We start from the raw sequence: 14676 nt of genomic DNA, 5'->3' as shown, positions 1-14676 counted from the left end.
GCTAACATTTTCTTAGCTCTGGGTCCATTTTCATAATACTTCTGTTTGATATATTTAAGTTTGATCTCTACTTGTTTATCAAGTATCTTATTTATTTGTTGTTTTCTTACTTTTATTTCTTCTAAGATTTGAGGTTTATTTAATTCAATAATGTTTTTGTTCCAGTGCTTTTAGTGAGTTTGATAAATCAGTCAATATCTTCTGTTTTTCTTTTTTTCCCCTTGAGGGCCACTTTAACAGCTTTCCTCTTAACACTGCCTTAGCAGCGTCCCATAGAACACTTGATGACATTTCCTCATTATTATTAAATTCAATGTACTCTTTAATTTCTTTTTTAATATACTCTATACAATGAGGATCATTTAAAAGGCTAGTGTTCAATCTCCAGACGGTGTTCTTGGGGTGAACATCCAAATGGAGTCTCAAATAAACTCCTGCATGATCTGAAACATCTCTAATTCCTATATCACAACCTATAATTCTATGCCTGTCCGAATGGAGCATGAAAAAATAATTAACCCTTGAATACAAAAGATATTTTGAAGAATGTTGGTAACCAGACAGTTGACGGCACCCAAACACTATGGAGGTTAATGCGTGCCGTCAAACTGTCTGGTTACCAACATTCTTCAAAATATCTTCTTTTGCGTTCAACAGAAGAAAGAAACTCATACAGGTTTGGAACAACATGAGGATGAATACATGACAACATTTTTGGGTGAACTATCTCTTTAAAAGTGTATAATGTATGAAAAAAATCAAGATCAAATCGCTTTGCAATGACTATAAGTGCATATAAAAAAAATAAAAAAAACACAAGCAAAAGAGAAAACACAGGTGACATACTAATTTAATATAAATTCCAAAATTATAAAAGTTGTTACAACACTGGTATAGAATGAATGAGTGAAAGCAGTATTTGTAATGTGCAATAATATGCCTTATGCAGTCAAATCAATTTGATTTTTCATTAAAAATATTCAGAACAAGAAATACAAAATCATTCTGAATTTATCCTATAAACTAGGATATTGGCATTTTAAAATGTTTTGGGATCTTGGTGACATTACTGCAATTGCATAAAATATATCTAATACATAATAACAACATATAACAACTATATCTGTGCTTAGGCAGAATAAGATGGCCAGATCACTCTGTCATATTAACATGTTACATACATTATTAAAAATAATCTGCAACACCTCTGAAGCTTTGCATTGATTACATTTTTGCACCACAACAGCATTCAAAAACATGGCAAATCAATGCCCCACAGACAAAATTGGTGGTGTTTAAAAAATGTAAGACTGTGTTTAACTTGTACATTGCATCTACTTAAGGAATCTACTATCTCCAAAAGACTACTAACGCAATAGAGAGGCCTAGAACCAGAGTTGTTTGACTTTCACTCCTCCAGGCATGACCAAAAAAGGGAGCTTCTGGAACTGTGGTGCGGATGAGGCTCGCAAAGCTTGAGACCCTGGAGTAGATACCTGGTCGGTTCTTCTGAGCACACCCAAGTCCAAAACTCACAACTCCTGCCTGAATCCATGTCCCATTGCCAACAGGACAAACCAGAGGCCCTCCAGAGTCCCCCTGAAAAAGAAAAATTATGTTATTTACATGGTAGGATGTCAGTGCGCCAGCAAATAGTAGTAACATACCTGACAGGAATCCTTGCCTCCCTCCATATATCCAGCACAGATCATGTCTGATAGGACGTCAACTGTTACTAAATCAGATGACAAAATCTGATACATTGATTGGCAGGAAGACTGGTCGATAATGGGCACTTCCACTTCCCGTAGCGCCCCAACTCCAGTGAGGGAGACTATTTGAAAGGAAAGACAGGGAAAGCAATTTACAAAATGGACGTTATTATTATTAAATTGACATAACATGCAATGGGAATGGAAGTGTAATATCTATAATGCTTTGTCCAGACATTTTTTGTCAGGCAGCTATATCACACATAAATTTGTTACTGACACAAAGCAGTCTTATCTCTCATCTATCATTTCCGTCACCGTGTCAAATCATTTTGATCTTTTTATACAGCAGAAGCAATGGCTACTTTGCATGAATGCTTGATAAAAGACATAGGGAAACTTTGTTTTTCACATTGCAGGACAATGAAAAAAAACGTAAATCTTATATGTTGCGGGTCAATTTCATTCCATTTAAGGCTGTCAGAAATTCTGGTTAAACGTCTTGAAATGTTGTGACTTTCTCATTTAGGGTCATGAACATGCCCGCAAAGTGTCAACACTGATGTGTTGTGAAAAAAAGTTATATTAAGAATCTGTAGGCTCGCGCTCGATCGGCCCAAATCCGGCATCCGACCAACGCGGAAGGTCTCTACGTGTTACTGTCTTTTCTCAAGGCAAAGTATTTTTTGATTAAATGCAATACATTTGAATATGTATTCTCTCGTTATTTCATCTGACTCCATAAATGAAAAGGTTTTAATGATATCTGTGCATCATTAAATGTGAGCGAATGTTTGACTATTCCTTTTAACTCTTTAATGAATATAATGTCAAAGTCAGTTAGAATAATCAAATGTAACAATTTATTATGTCAGGTAAATGTATCATGCCAATTTCATAATCAATTCAAAGATAATCGATACAAAACATCAAATGCTCTGGAATAAAGAGAAGAGATGCGAACCCAACATTATACATGAAGCTGAGAGTCTTACTCTCAGCCTCACGGGCTAATCTGAAATACAGAAAGGCCCCGACCCAACATTAAGATACATGATGCTAAGAGTTTACTCTTAAATTGAGTTGAGTTACAAAACTCAACTTGAGTTACAAAAAGGCCCGATCTTCTCGTTGCATTCCATTATATAGACAGAACCTCTTTCACTTGGAAACATCTTCTAACAATGGAAATTTGCATTCAGAGGTTACACCTTTTGGGGGTGTAAGACCATTTGTCATACTGATTGGCTTCATCACTCTGTCTCCTCTCCACCAGTAAGCTGGTGTGTGGTGGGCGTTCTGGCGCAATATGGCTGCCGTCGCATCATCCAAGTGGATGCTGCACATTGGTGGTGGTTGAGGAGATTCCCCCTTCTATGTAAAGCGCTTTGAGTGCCTAGAAAAAGCGCTATATAAATGTAATGAATTATTATTATTATTATTTGCCAGGAGACCACCTTCCTTTGTGTGCCAGTTATCCCTAAACTCTTAAAAACCTTATTACCTTTTGTTTTACTTATTTGGAAATGAGACATTTGTACCAGTCGCACTGAGACATTTCAAATGATACCAAAATGTAAAATACTCGATGATAATCATTCACATTAAACTAAATATTTTCTTGGGTGAATTCAGGTGATCTGAGCATGAGAGAGAGGGGGTGAGGGATGAGGGAATGAAATGTAGATTAGGATGACTCGGAGGTGAGACTTTCGTCTCGATAGTGCACGAGGGGGAGTTCAAATGTTAATTTCCAGGGAGGTCCTTTGTCCTCTTAGGGTCTGGTCGCTCTTCAACCAGATTGTCCGGCATTTTCTAATTTCTCAATTCTTACAAATCTGTTAAGAAGTTTGTTGGTCAATTTGACAGTTCAGCATTAAGTAAATCCATCCACTTTTCCTCCTCCTTTACCACTCACATTTCTTGGCTAACTCAATCCTGCTGCATATTTTCACAATTAAGCCATTATTTAAATGTCCATGATTGCTTCTTCTGACTTCACCTTGTCCACTGTAACTACCACTACTGAAATGGTAAGAAATCCAGCTGTCCCTCCCAAGGAAACATCACATCCAGAAAACCTTTGCCACATGTTTAAAGAGTAAAATCTCTGTTATTTGCTGTGGTTACCCCTTATTTTCTTGTTGACGCACTTACCGCCCTCTTGACTGTGTCCCCAGCCCGTAACGTAGCATAAGGTTCCACTGCTGAACTGGAAGCCAGCGTATGGCAGACACACAGGCTGAATCCTGTCTGACCAGGTGACCGGAGAGCGCAGCTGCACTAAGGCTACATCTCTGCCCTCCTGAGGGCTTGAGTATCCTTCTGGAACAACCACCCGCTGCACCTGACTGACCATCTCAAACTGGTTATAGCCATTAAGCAGATGGCGTCCCATGTACAGGCGATATGAAGACACTTCTGAGGGGCTGAGGGTAGGAGATACAGAGAACATTAACTTCTCTATAATCAACACAGGCATTGATAATATGATAATAATACTTACTTAGGAAAGCAGTGTGCAGCAGAGAGGACCCAATTTTTTGCAATTATGGATCCACCGCAAACATGACCGTTGGCTCCCATCTGAATGTCCACTTGCCATGGCCACGCCCCTGCTGATGCTTCAACTCCTCCCACAATGCGTTTACCTAGCGGAGGCCTGCCGCACACTTACGTGAACAGGTCAGAGGAGATTAAGTGTACATACACAGTGGAGGGTTTCTTACCAGATCACACCTGCCCTACAACTCCCCTAGAGTATCATTACATCTTCTCACTAATAAGGAAGGAGCAACACAAACAGGGGCATGAGGCATGAGGCATGAGACATGAGACATGAGTAAAAGCTGTTGTGGGTAAGGTTACAAACTTAAAGAGAGGGAGGAGAACGTTGTAAGAATGATCTATTAAGCTATTCAAAAATGCATAAAAATTTATTTCTGAATCCAAAGTCATTGTGATATGTAATGTGAGGCTTAAAGTAAAAAATGTCTACTGTCTAAGCTGAAACAGTAGAGCATGGTTCTAGAAAGCTACAGGTCATGGGTTTCATTCCTAAGTTGTGTTCTTTAAATGCAATGCAAGTCATTTTGGATAAAACATCTGTCAAATGCATAATGTAAATTAAAAAGAAATGTTGTTTAGCATCTTTTATTAATTTAAATAATTTAAATTTAAAAATAAGCAACAAATCAATTTGTTTTAAATTACTATTAAAAGAAAAATAGATAGTAGGAAGGACACTTTTGTGATCATGTGACAAGAAAATAGTACAACAAGAACTTAAGGCCCATAGACCCACAAGATCTCATTTATAATATCAAATATTTTGGCCTTTTACTAGAAAGTTATGCTTTGTTCAAATCAAATGGGGTAGCCTTAATTTTGGTTTTTAAGTTGAACAAGTATTTTATTACTACATTCAGATCATTTTCTTCATATCTTAAAAAAAAAAAAAAAAAATCATTATAAACATTTCAATTCGTATGAAAACAAAACAAAACAAAACATGACTACAAAGATTACATGATTTTTATAGATTTCTCTCTTATCTCAGACACACTGTCACTGACCCATAAACTGAAAAATAATTACCTTGTGCCACACACGTTGACAGTCCTGTATTTTGTAGGACACAGAAAGACAAATAATGAATTTAATGAATGCACTGAATAAGACCATTACTACACCTTAACAAGACTTAGCCTACCTGTTACCATCAAGACAAAGAGCAGCTGCAGGCACGAGTCAGTCATTCTGTTGAGTTGGCGGAGTGTCTATAAATAATGCGTGTTTTAAAGATTAAACTATAATAATTTGCCCTTGGGCTATAAATTCAACAAAAAACAATCAACATTGTTGTCAATAGTTGAGTCCAAAAAACTTACTTGTAACGTCAAATGTCCTATAGCCTACCCAAAGGGGATATCCCAAAGTCGGATAAAGCGCGCGAACAACAAAAAAAAGTCAATGAACACTTTTATTTTTCGGGCAAAAAAAAAAAAAAAAACGCTTTAAACCCGAACACACGAAGACTCTAATCGCGACAAGCTACAGATTTGTGATGCCTCGTTTTGAATACGGTACATATTCGTATCTTCAAACAATAATTTGAATGACATTTGAGAACAAAGATTTCGATGTAATCGACATGGAAGAAAGGATAACCGAGCGAAAACGCAGAAATGTCTATTTGCCAGAGAATGTATGAATGTACCTGTGCGTTTCTACCTGCTGCCAGCATCCAATCACAACGCGCGCTCTCAATCTCCTCCCAAATAATGAGCCCGTTGTTCTCGCCATAAAGAAGATTCACACAGTGGAGGAGAGCAGAATTCCTGTCGTTCGTGTTGAACAGTTGGATAAAGTTTAATTAGTTTCGGAAAAAACGCAGACTTTCAGTTCAATTTACTTTTATCTTTTCTCAAGCCACACAATAATAATTTGTTCCCTAGGCGCTATTGATTACAGCGATATACCCATTTTAAGTACCATAAATTCGAACTTTGCTGCATATTATTTGAAAAGAAGCCATACAAAGTTTAATATTCAGAAAATTTAAATACAGAGATTTTTTTTCATGAAAACATTTTCGAACATTATTTGTAACGTTATTTTCTGCATTTACATGCAAGGTTCGTAATCACTATTAAAAAACTGGTATTTTTAGTAAAACAGTAATAACTAGTTTACTGTTGTCCACTATATTCGTAGAATATAGTTTTTATATAGGCCTAAAACCATGGTTATAAACATGATAATTTCTGCTAAAAACACCACGGTTACCTTTAAATATCTGCCACTCTTTACCCACAGCTACTATTTTAGAACTTTAGTAAAACAAAAATGCTTCATCAAATAATTAATATTTCAAAAGAATAGAATATAGTTGGCTATTAACTATATCAGTGGTATAAAAATCCCTTAAAGATTTATAGTTAGCAGGTATTGTTCCTTACGCTGAAGGGCCATTCTTCTACACAAGTCATTCGACCCTCTTTATCTTTATATATATATATATATATATAACATATACATATACACACACACATATACATATAAATATATACATACACACAGTGCATATAGGTATCAACTTTCACCTAAAAGCCAGACAGGTGCTGCATGTGCAATAGGTAATTCTATACTGTCTAATGAATAATTCAACATAATGTTGCTTGACCTCACAAACTTTTTTCTTCAAAGTGCTTTTGCCATTTGAACATGAAGGGGAGTCTGGTATAAATATTAAACCACCTCACAGAACATAAATGATCTTAAGTACCACACTGATGCAATAAAATGTTGACTTGAAATAAAGAACCTTCAAAAACAATGACATGAATATTACTATTCATTTATTTAAAAAAAAATAACAGACTCAATACAATGCCAATGTACAATCTTAGACCTTTCCCTCTTGGAGAGAGTATTTCTACGTGACATTTAAGGTTAGCTGTGAAAAACATCTGGGATGAAGGGACAGTCTCACTCTCCTCATTTTTTAGAGAACTTGGCCTGCTTGTGTTTAGGAGGTGCCCATTTCAAACAATGTGTGTCCACTGTAAAAACACAAAATGTAAAATGTTTAATGGTTTAAACTCGTAAATACACAACATCACATACATAAAGCTAGCATAAGAAGCACATTTGCGCATTTTTCAGATCCGTTACCTGTTATTGGGGGTTTCTTGTACTGGGCACTTTTGAGATGTTCCTCTACAAGTTTGGGTGTGACACAGATGACATGCTGACCTTTCCAGTACTTGACCATGTTTAGAGACTGTAATGTGCTGATGATGTCACTCTGAGTGATACTTGTCATCTGACTATGGGTACAGACAGTATGCGTTAGTTAGTGCTCTTCATCAAAGCATTAGCGGCCAATTTATCTTGCAGTATTTTCCTTTTTAAAAATGTTTGTCTGAATTGTACATGTATACAAACGTGCATATGACCTCATGTATTTTTTTTTTTCTTCATGCAGGTTTGTACTTGTATTTGGGACTGGACGTGTACCTGAGGTCTTTGATGGACAGAGTCCCTCTGAAGTCTCGCAGAATCTCTAGTAGTACCCATGACCAGTAACTCCTATAACTCAACTTCCCCAAGTCTGACAGAGGTTTCTCTGGAGACCCCACTGTACTCTCCAGCTTCGATAGCTCATAACCTGAGAAGAATTATGACACAAAGAACAAAAATAACAATTATTCATCTATAAAAGTGCTTATATCAGAGGCGAACAATTGGTGAAAGGTGAATCAGGGGTGAAACTTACTAAATGCGATTAGAAATTTTCCATATCCTCTTCGCTGGTATGGAGGAAGAGTGAGAATACAAGCAACATTGTTCCCATCTGGAGACTCTTTCTCCTGCTCATGAAAAACATGCATCGATAAAGCGTGTTAAATAAGATACAAATTAACAGCTACACTGCATAAATACAACTGACATTCAATGTCAAAAACAAACAGTAGAAACACTTTACCTTAGAGAAGTAACCCACAATATGTGCTCCCTGTTTGTTGACTTCAGTGAGGATGTAGAAGATGAACGGCTCCACGTCAAAGTAAAGTGTTTTATGATCCAAAAACAGCTTTGCCAGGAGACACAGATTCTGACAGTAGATCTACAGCGAGAAGGACAGTGAGAACAACAGAAACTGTGGAAAATTCAACTGCACATGGACATGCACAAAATCACATGCATTAGTAATGTAATAAATCATTTTAGGTTTACATAGTCTTCTCCAGGTCTGAAATCTATTCATCATGAAATTATTTGTTTCTCCGTTTCATGTTAAATGTAAGTGGTAGGTGTCATTCATTTGGCTCACCTTATGGTCCTTCCCATCAACTTCGTATACTGAGATATTGTTTCTGCGATATATCTCTTTGCCTGGAGGCTGGCGCCACTGACACTGTGACTGAAACGAGAGCCATTGAGAAACAAAGGAGCGGGAAAACAAAAGAAAGCATAAATTTAATAAGAATGTAAACCTTAACCTGTGAAGCTAGAAATGCTCTAAAAGACAACAAACACAACAAAAATCTTTTAAACCTAGCTGACCAACAAAGACCAACACTGACTAAAAACAAATGCTTGTGCAATAGTGTGTTACAGTAATGAGCCCTAAAAAGTAAGTTAGCATTTTTGCACTTCTGGTTCCATTGTCTCATTGTCGAGGTGTTTTTGAACGGGGTTTTGGATAAATGTCTTAATAAGATCTGTGGATAACACAAGCTCAAGATATTTTATCTTTATATTCTTTCTACGACACAAATAACTTTAGTAATACTCCATTCATTATTTGAAAAAGCGGTTGCTAGCAAGTGGCTAAATGGGATGACAGAGGTTGTCAGGGACATGAAACGTCATCACACCAAAAATGTATCTAAACACTAGATCAATTTCATAGGCTCATTGTGTTTATAATCACACTCTTGCAAATTATCTTAACTCAAACTTTCAGATTTTACATAAACATTAAAAGATTTGTTGGAAATTTAGTGATTGGTGTAGTTTATTTATAGCCTAAAGGCCCCAATATACTCATGGCGAAGTTCTTTTTCGTTCTTTGCTTAATGGTAAAACGAAGTTCAGAATAGTGAGCAGCGAGATACTGTGAGCGAACATCTGACGCCGCCCACACTGATGAGAGCGGCGTTTTGCAATGCATGCTTTCCTCTCAATAACAAAATAAACAACAAAACTGAGAAAACAGCAAGCATTTTTTAAATAAAGCATAAGAAAAGCATCTGATCATAGCAAAAGGCCAAATGAACCAGAAAAGATTTCCTCCGCGCACACCTACCTATTACGTAATTGCCACGTACTAATGGTAGTGCAAAGGTGTTTACCAGCCGTAGCGAACTTTTCTGGAAAGCAGTTTTTAACTACCAAAACGAACTCCAAAAGAACCTCGTTCTGGCCAAATTTTGTGCGAAATTATGTCACATCAGTTCATTCTTCAATTTCGCTTGAAATATATCAGTGCCTTAACCTTTTCTTTTTACTTCTGGTGCTTTTATTTACTCTCAAAAAATCAATACATTTGTGTTAATTTGTGAAGATTGTCTTTACATGCAAGAATCATAAACTTTCGTTGGTCACAGAGCTTATTTTATGCAAAAATCCAAAAGCCAATGGAAAAATCCTATGCCAACACATAGGGGAACCATGTGATCCTAACCTCTGAGTTGGCCTGCAAATATAAATCATGCCTTCAGCACTCTCTTTCAAGCATTTCAATTCATTAGCCAAGAAGTATAGCACCCCCTATGGTACAATGTAAATCAACAACAAAACCATTGTATGGACTGACCAGGTGGTATCTGAAAGTCTTCTCATACTTCATATACTTCAGGCAGTATTCACAGATCCAAAGTTTGGGCTGTTTTCCATAGTCCTCGGGGAATGGAGAAAAGTACCATGCATCAATCTCAAAATTCCCAATCTGGATCTTGTCCACATATTTTACTTTTGTGATCTGAAAATGAAAGTGACACTTTGATTAAAATGAGAAAACAGATGGACATTTATTTAAAGCTATATTGATGGAAAACACCATTAAAGTAGATTATTTATCAATGAGGATTATGCAAATATTGCCCCTTCTTACAGCCTCATGCTCTTTCTCCAGGGCAGCCGTAGTAGGGTCCATCTCTGCATAAGTCTGGAGGAAAAAAATACGGGGTCAAATAATTAGTAATGTTGCTACTGGACTGATATGGACTTGTTCAGACTTTTAAATGGTTCATATGTGAATACAATTAAAACTAAGGTGAACATGGCTCAGTCATATAATAATTTACTGTTTAACCCATTTAATCCCACCGGTCACAATAGTGACCGTAAAAAAATGTTTCATTTCTAAGGCTATAAAAATGTTACTGAATGATCTATCAATGCATTTCCAGCAGATATTGAAATAATAAAGGGTCTCAATGAAATATGTGCAGTGTCACATGTTTACTGTAAATTGTCACATGACCAGAGCTGTTTATTTCCTGTTTGCGCCAAGAGAAAAGGATGGCAGCAAGAAAGCTCCCAAAGAAAAGGGTGGTAAAGTATGTTAACATAAAGATAGGACATAGATTTTTGGTACATATCATGTTTAAGGTGTCTAGTATTGATATATGCATTTGCAATTACTCAACTTTGTTTAATGTGGTCATAGCACTCACAAACATGTCAACGGCAACAATAGTGACCGGTGGGATAACCCATTGTATCTACATACTAATACACATAGGCTAACTGTTCTACCTTACTTTCTACCTAATTTTACATACACACACACACACACACACACACACACACACACACACACGGTCACGTCTGATCTCCACACACACACACACACAGACACACAGACACACACACACAGACACACACACACAGACACACACACAGACACACACACACACACACGGTCAAGTCTCCTCTGATGTCTGATCTCCACACACACACACAGACACACACACACACACACACACATACACAGAAACACACACAACACACACACCCACCCACACACACACACACACACACACACACACACACACACACACATGGTCACGTCTTCTCTGATGTCTGATCTCCACACACACACAGACACACACAGAGAAACACACACAGAAACACACACACACACAAACACACATACACAAACACACACAGACACACACTCAGACATGGTCACGTCACCTCTGATGTCTGATCTCCCCACACACACACACTCACACACACACAGACACAAAAAAACACAAAAAAAAAAACCACACACACACACACGCACAAAAACACACACAAACACACTGCATAGGTCAAATAGACCTATATTAAATCAATACAATGGTTGATACAACACAGTATCCCACCGGTCACAATTGTGACCGATCATAAAACACACTTTTTCACACACTTTTCCATGAAAATTTCAAAAAATTATGACTGATTGTTTCAAAGGGATACTAATGACACATGATTTGGATATTTTTGTGTCTGGGAAAAATTTGGGATTAAATGGGTTAAGTTGGAAAACACCAATCAAATTAAGTACTGTGTGATTTAGATTTGCAGAAAGGTGATTACAGGTACCTTCTGAACATGGTTGATCTCGTCATGTTTACGCTTCTGGTTTCGGGTGATCTTCCTCTCCGGCTGGTCCACAAGCTCACCCCCGCCACCTTCCTCCACACTTTTTCTCACTGCGTCTTTCACAGTCTTTGTCAGGGCTAAACGAGCCTTTCCAACCCATTCATCTAAACGTCTGTTGACTGCAAATGACAAAAGAGAGCATCTGCTCAGTGAATCTGTAAGGACTACACAAACCTGTAAAGCATCTGTGTATGATCAGCCACGAATGGGATTTGAATGCAATTCCACTCACATCCAACATAGTGGACATAAAACTCTTCTCTGCCCTCCTGCTCATTCAGCCTGGACTGAATAACCTCTGCTGAATCTGAAAGAAAAGTACTAAATAAATAAATAAACCAACAAACAGTATGTGCATGCTTATATTACGCATTTCTCAATTAGAATGTTTTTATATTAAAAAAAACATATACATACATACATATATATATGATATTATATATATATATATTAGGGGTGGAGCCGAACCCGAATACGGTATTCGGAAAGGCACAAATAATGTGTTTTTTACGAATACTTATTTCGAACAAATACTTAAAAAAATATTTGTATTCGGGAACAAGAAAAACTTTATATCAAAAAGCTGCGTTTCCTCCGGCTGTAAATCCACTTGTTGATAAGAAAGGAGGAAATGACACGGAAATATTTTGGAGTAGGCTAATGTCACGTTGCCATAAGGGGTCGTTCACATAGCGCGTTTTTTGCGCGTGCAGATTTCAAATGTAGGCGCGCGACAGCGCGCTTATAATAATAGAAGCGAACGGCGCGCTCGTTTTTCCAGGCGCCTATGTTGGTTGCATAGCAACGACAGACGCGGTGCGAACTGCGCTCTTCATGATGACGAGGAAGTATCAGCAAAGAATTAATTGATTTCTAGCCCTTGCATTAGCTTTAGATATATTTATGGAGATGAGAAATGAAATAAAAAGCCGTCATCAATATCAGTCCATCAGAAAAGCTGTTCTAGGCTTATTCTTGGCTGGATAACTCTTAGCAGGTTTAAAAAGCCCTTTTAAAATGAAATATGAATGCAGTTTTGGATTAAATAAAAGTACAGCCAAGTCAAATAAAACACGTTTTATCTCCTGTATTTGGTAACACTACAATAAGATACCATTCATTAACATTACTTAATGCGCATCTAACATCAACACATTGAGGGAACAATATATTTGTACAACATTAATTAATGTTTGTGAATGTTATTTAATAAAAACACTTGATTGGTCATGTTTGTTCACTTCAGTCATTGTGCATTAAATAATGTTAACATAAATAATGTTAACTTTTGATTTTAAAAATGTATTTTTAAATGAACCCCAAGGAGAATAATTGTGACAGTAGGCCTATATAAATATTGTTTATTGTTAGGTCATTTTATCTAATGTTATCTAACAAATTGAATCTTATTGTAAAGTGTTTTTAATACTACAGTTTCCATCTTTGTAACCGTGATATACACTTTAATATATGTAAATTTAATCTAAATTAAGCTTTGGTACCGAAATTGGTACGAGAACCGTGGATTTTCACTGGTATTGGTACCGAATACTGAAATTTTGGTACCGTGACAACACTAGTAGCTCTGTTAGCTCGGTAATTTAGACAATAGGCTGTTGACAGAGTTGTTGGTAATGGCTGTTATGTTATTTTCTTTTCAATGACGTTCCTTGTTACATGTTCATTGCTGGATTTAAGGAAAAACATCAACCAATATTGCATATCCATTATTATAATGGATATAATTAAAGAATACTTACACTATAACGTAAATTAGAAGTGTAACGCAAAAAAAATGGATTTTTACACCTATTTTGAATTTTACTCAAATACAAATACAAATACAAATACTTTTCCCCCCTCAACAAATACAAATACAGATACAAATACCGGCTGCTTTGCACACCCCTAATATATATATATATATATACACACACACACACACACACACACGTGATACAGTAACGGAGAATTTAACTATAATTAGAAATTACGTGTTTCTGAAATACAGTTCTTTTAGCTACAGAATATTTTAGCTTACGCCATGTTTTGTCCGCACGCTGACACAGATAAGTCTCCCCGATTTCCACCGACACCTCTTGCTCTCGGCCGCCGCAGTGCGACATTCCATCCCCGGAGTGCGGAGTACTCGAGCCCGTGGCTTCTCGTTCTCGATCCGCGGCCTCCGCCTCATCCTCTTCCCCGCCGCTGCCGTTTGATGAACATGTTGCTCGTGTTCCCGTATCTAAGCTTCCTCTGTCGGTTCCAGCGTGGCCAGCGTCTATTTCAACGTCCATTCGCTCTTCTGAGCCGCAGTTATCGTATGAATTGTTCATGTTTGGGTGACGATTGCTGGACATTGACATTGCTACGCCAGACATCTTTGTCCATTTGAAAACATTGCGCACCGCGATAACTCGAGCATGCGCAGTGCACTTTTTCAGTCCTGCTTTGTGTAACAGTAACAGTGTACCACTATTGAAAGTATTATGACCATTAAATACACATGGTGGGACACATAAAATAAACAGTTTTCTCTAATTTTACATGAGAGCTGTACAGGCTGTTCAGTGCTTTATTAATGATTGAGAGTTAGTCTTTGCAGACGTTTAGAATGATTATAATAAATATCTAATTTTATCACAACCTGCGACAGAAAGAACAAACTTTTTCACATTTCAATTTTGTGGATTGTTGACACAATTACAATTGCTTTAGTAATAGTAAACTTCACTGAACTTCCTGAGTGGTTAGACTCCTTCCTAACTGCAATGTCTACTCCTTCATTTTCACTAACAAC

At 37.1% G+C, this 14676-nt stretch overlaps 2 protein-coding genes across 2 annotated transcripts; both read right to left on the bottom strand.

Annotated features, from left to right (window-relative positions):
• Positions 1-716: 716 nt before the first annotated feature.
• LOC311097904 (prostasin) lies at positions 717-6072 on the bottom strand. Its single transcript, XM_084137890.1, has 6 exons — positions 5932-6072; positions 5310-5333; positions 4219-4384; positions 3870-4141; positions 1668-1834; positions 717-1599 (listed from the first exon to the last, which is right to left on the bottom strand). Exons 3-6 carry the CDS (start codon positions 4296-4298, stop codon positions 1351-1353), a joined length of 768 nt encoding a protein of 255 aa, XP_083994016.1. The 5' UTR covers positions 4299-4384; positions 5310-5333; positions 5932-6072; the 3' UTR covers positions 717-1350.
• Positions 6073-7055: 983 nt separating this feature from the next.
• On the bottom strand, positions 7056-14292 carry kat8 (K(lysine) acetyltransferase 8). Its single transcript, XM_084133789.1, has 11 exons — positions 13918-14292; positions 12109-12183; positions 11817-11995; positions 10336-10389; positions 10039-10203; positions 8551-8640; positions 8203-8343; positions 7993-8086; positions 7734-7884; positions 7389-7543; positions 7056-7276 (listed from the first exon to the last, which is right to left on the bottom strand). Exons 1-11 carry the CDS (start codon positions 14255-14257, stop codon positions 7212-7214), a joined length of 1509 nt encoding a protein of 502 aa, XP_083989915.1. The 5' UTR covers positions 14258-14292; the 3' UTR covers positions 7056-7211.
• Between the last annotated feature and the right edge of the window lie 384 nt (positions 14293-14676).

This window comes from Abramis brama (genome assembly GCF_963993115.1).
Source record: "Abramis brama genome assembly, chromosome: 1".
In the NCBI taxonomy this organism is placed as follows: domain Eukaryota; kingdom Metazoa; phylum Chordata; class Actinopteri; order Cypriniformes; family Leuciscidae; genus Abramis; species Abramis brama.
This window is presented reverse-complemented; position numbering and strand designations above follow the sequence as displayed.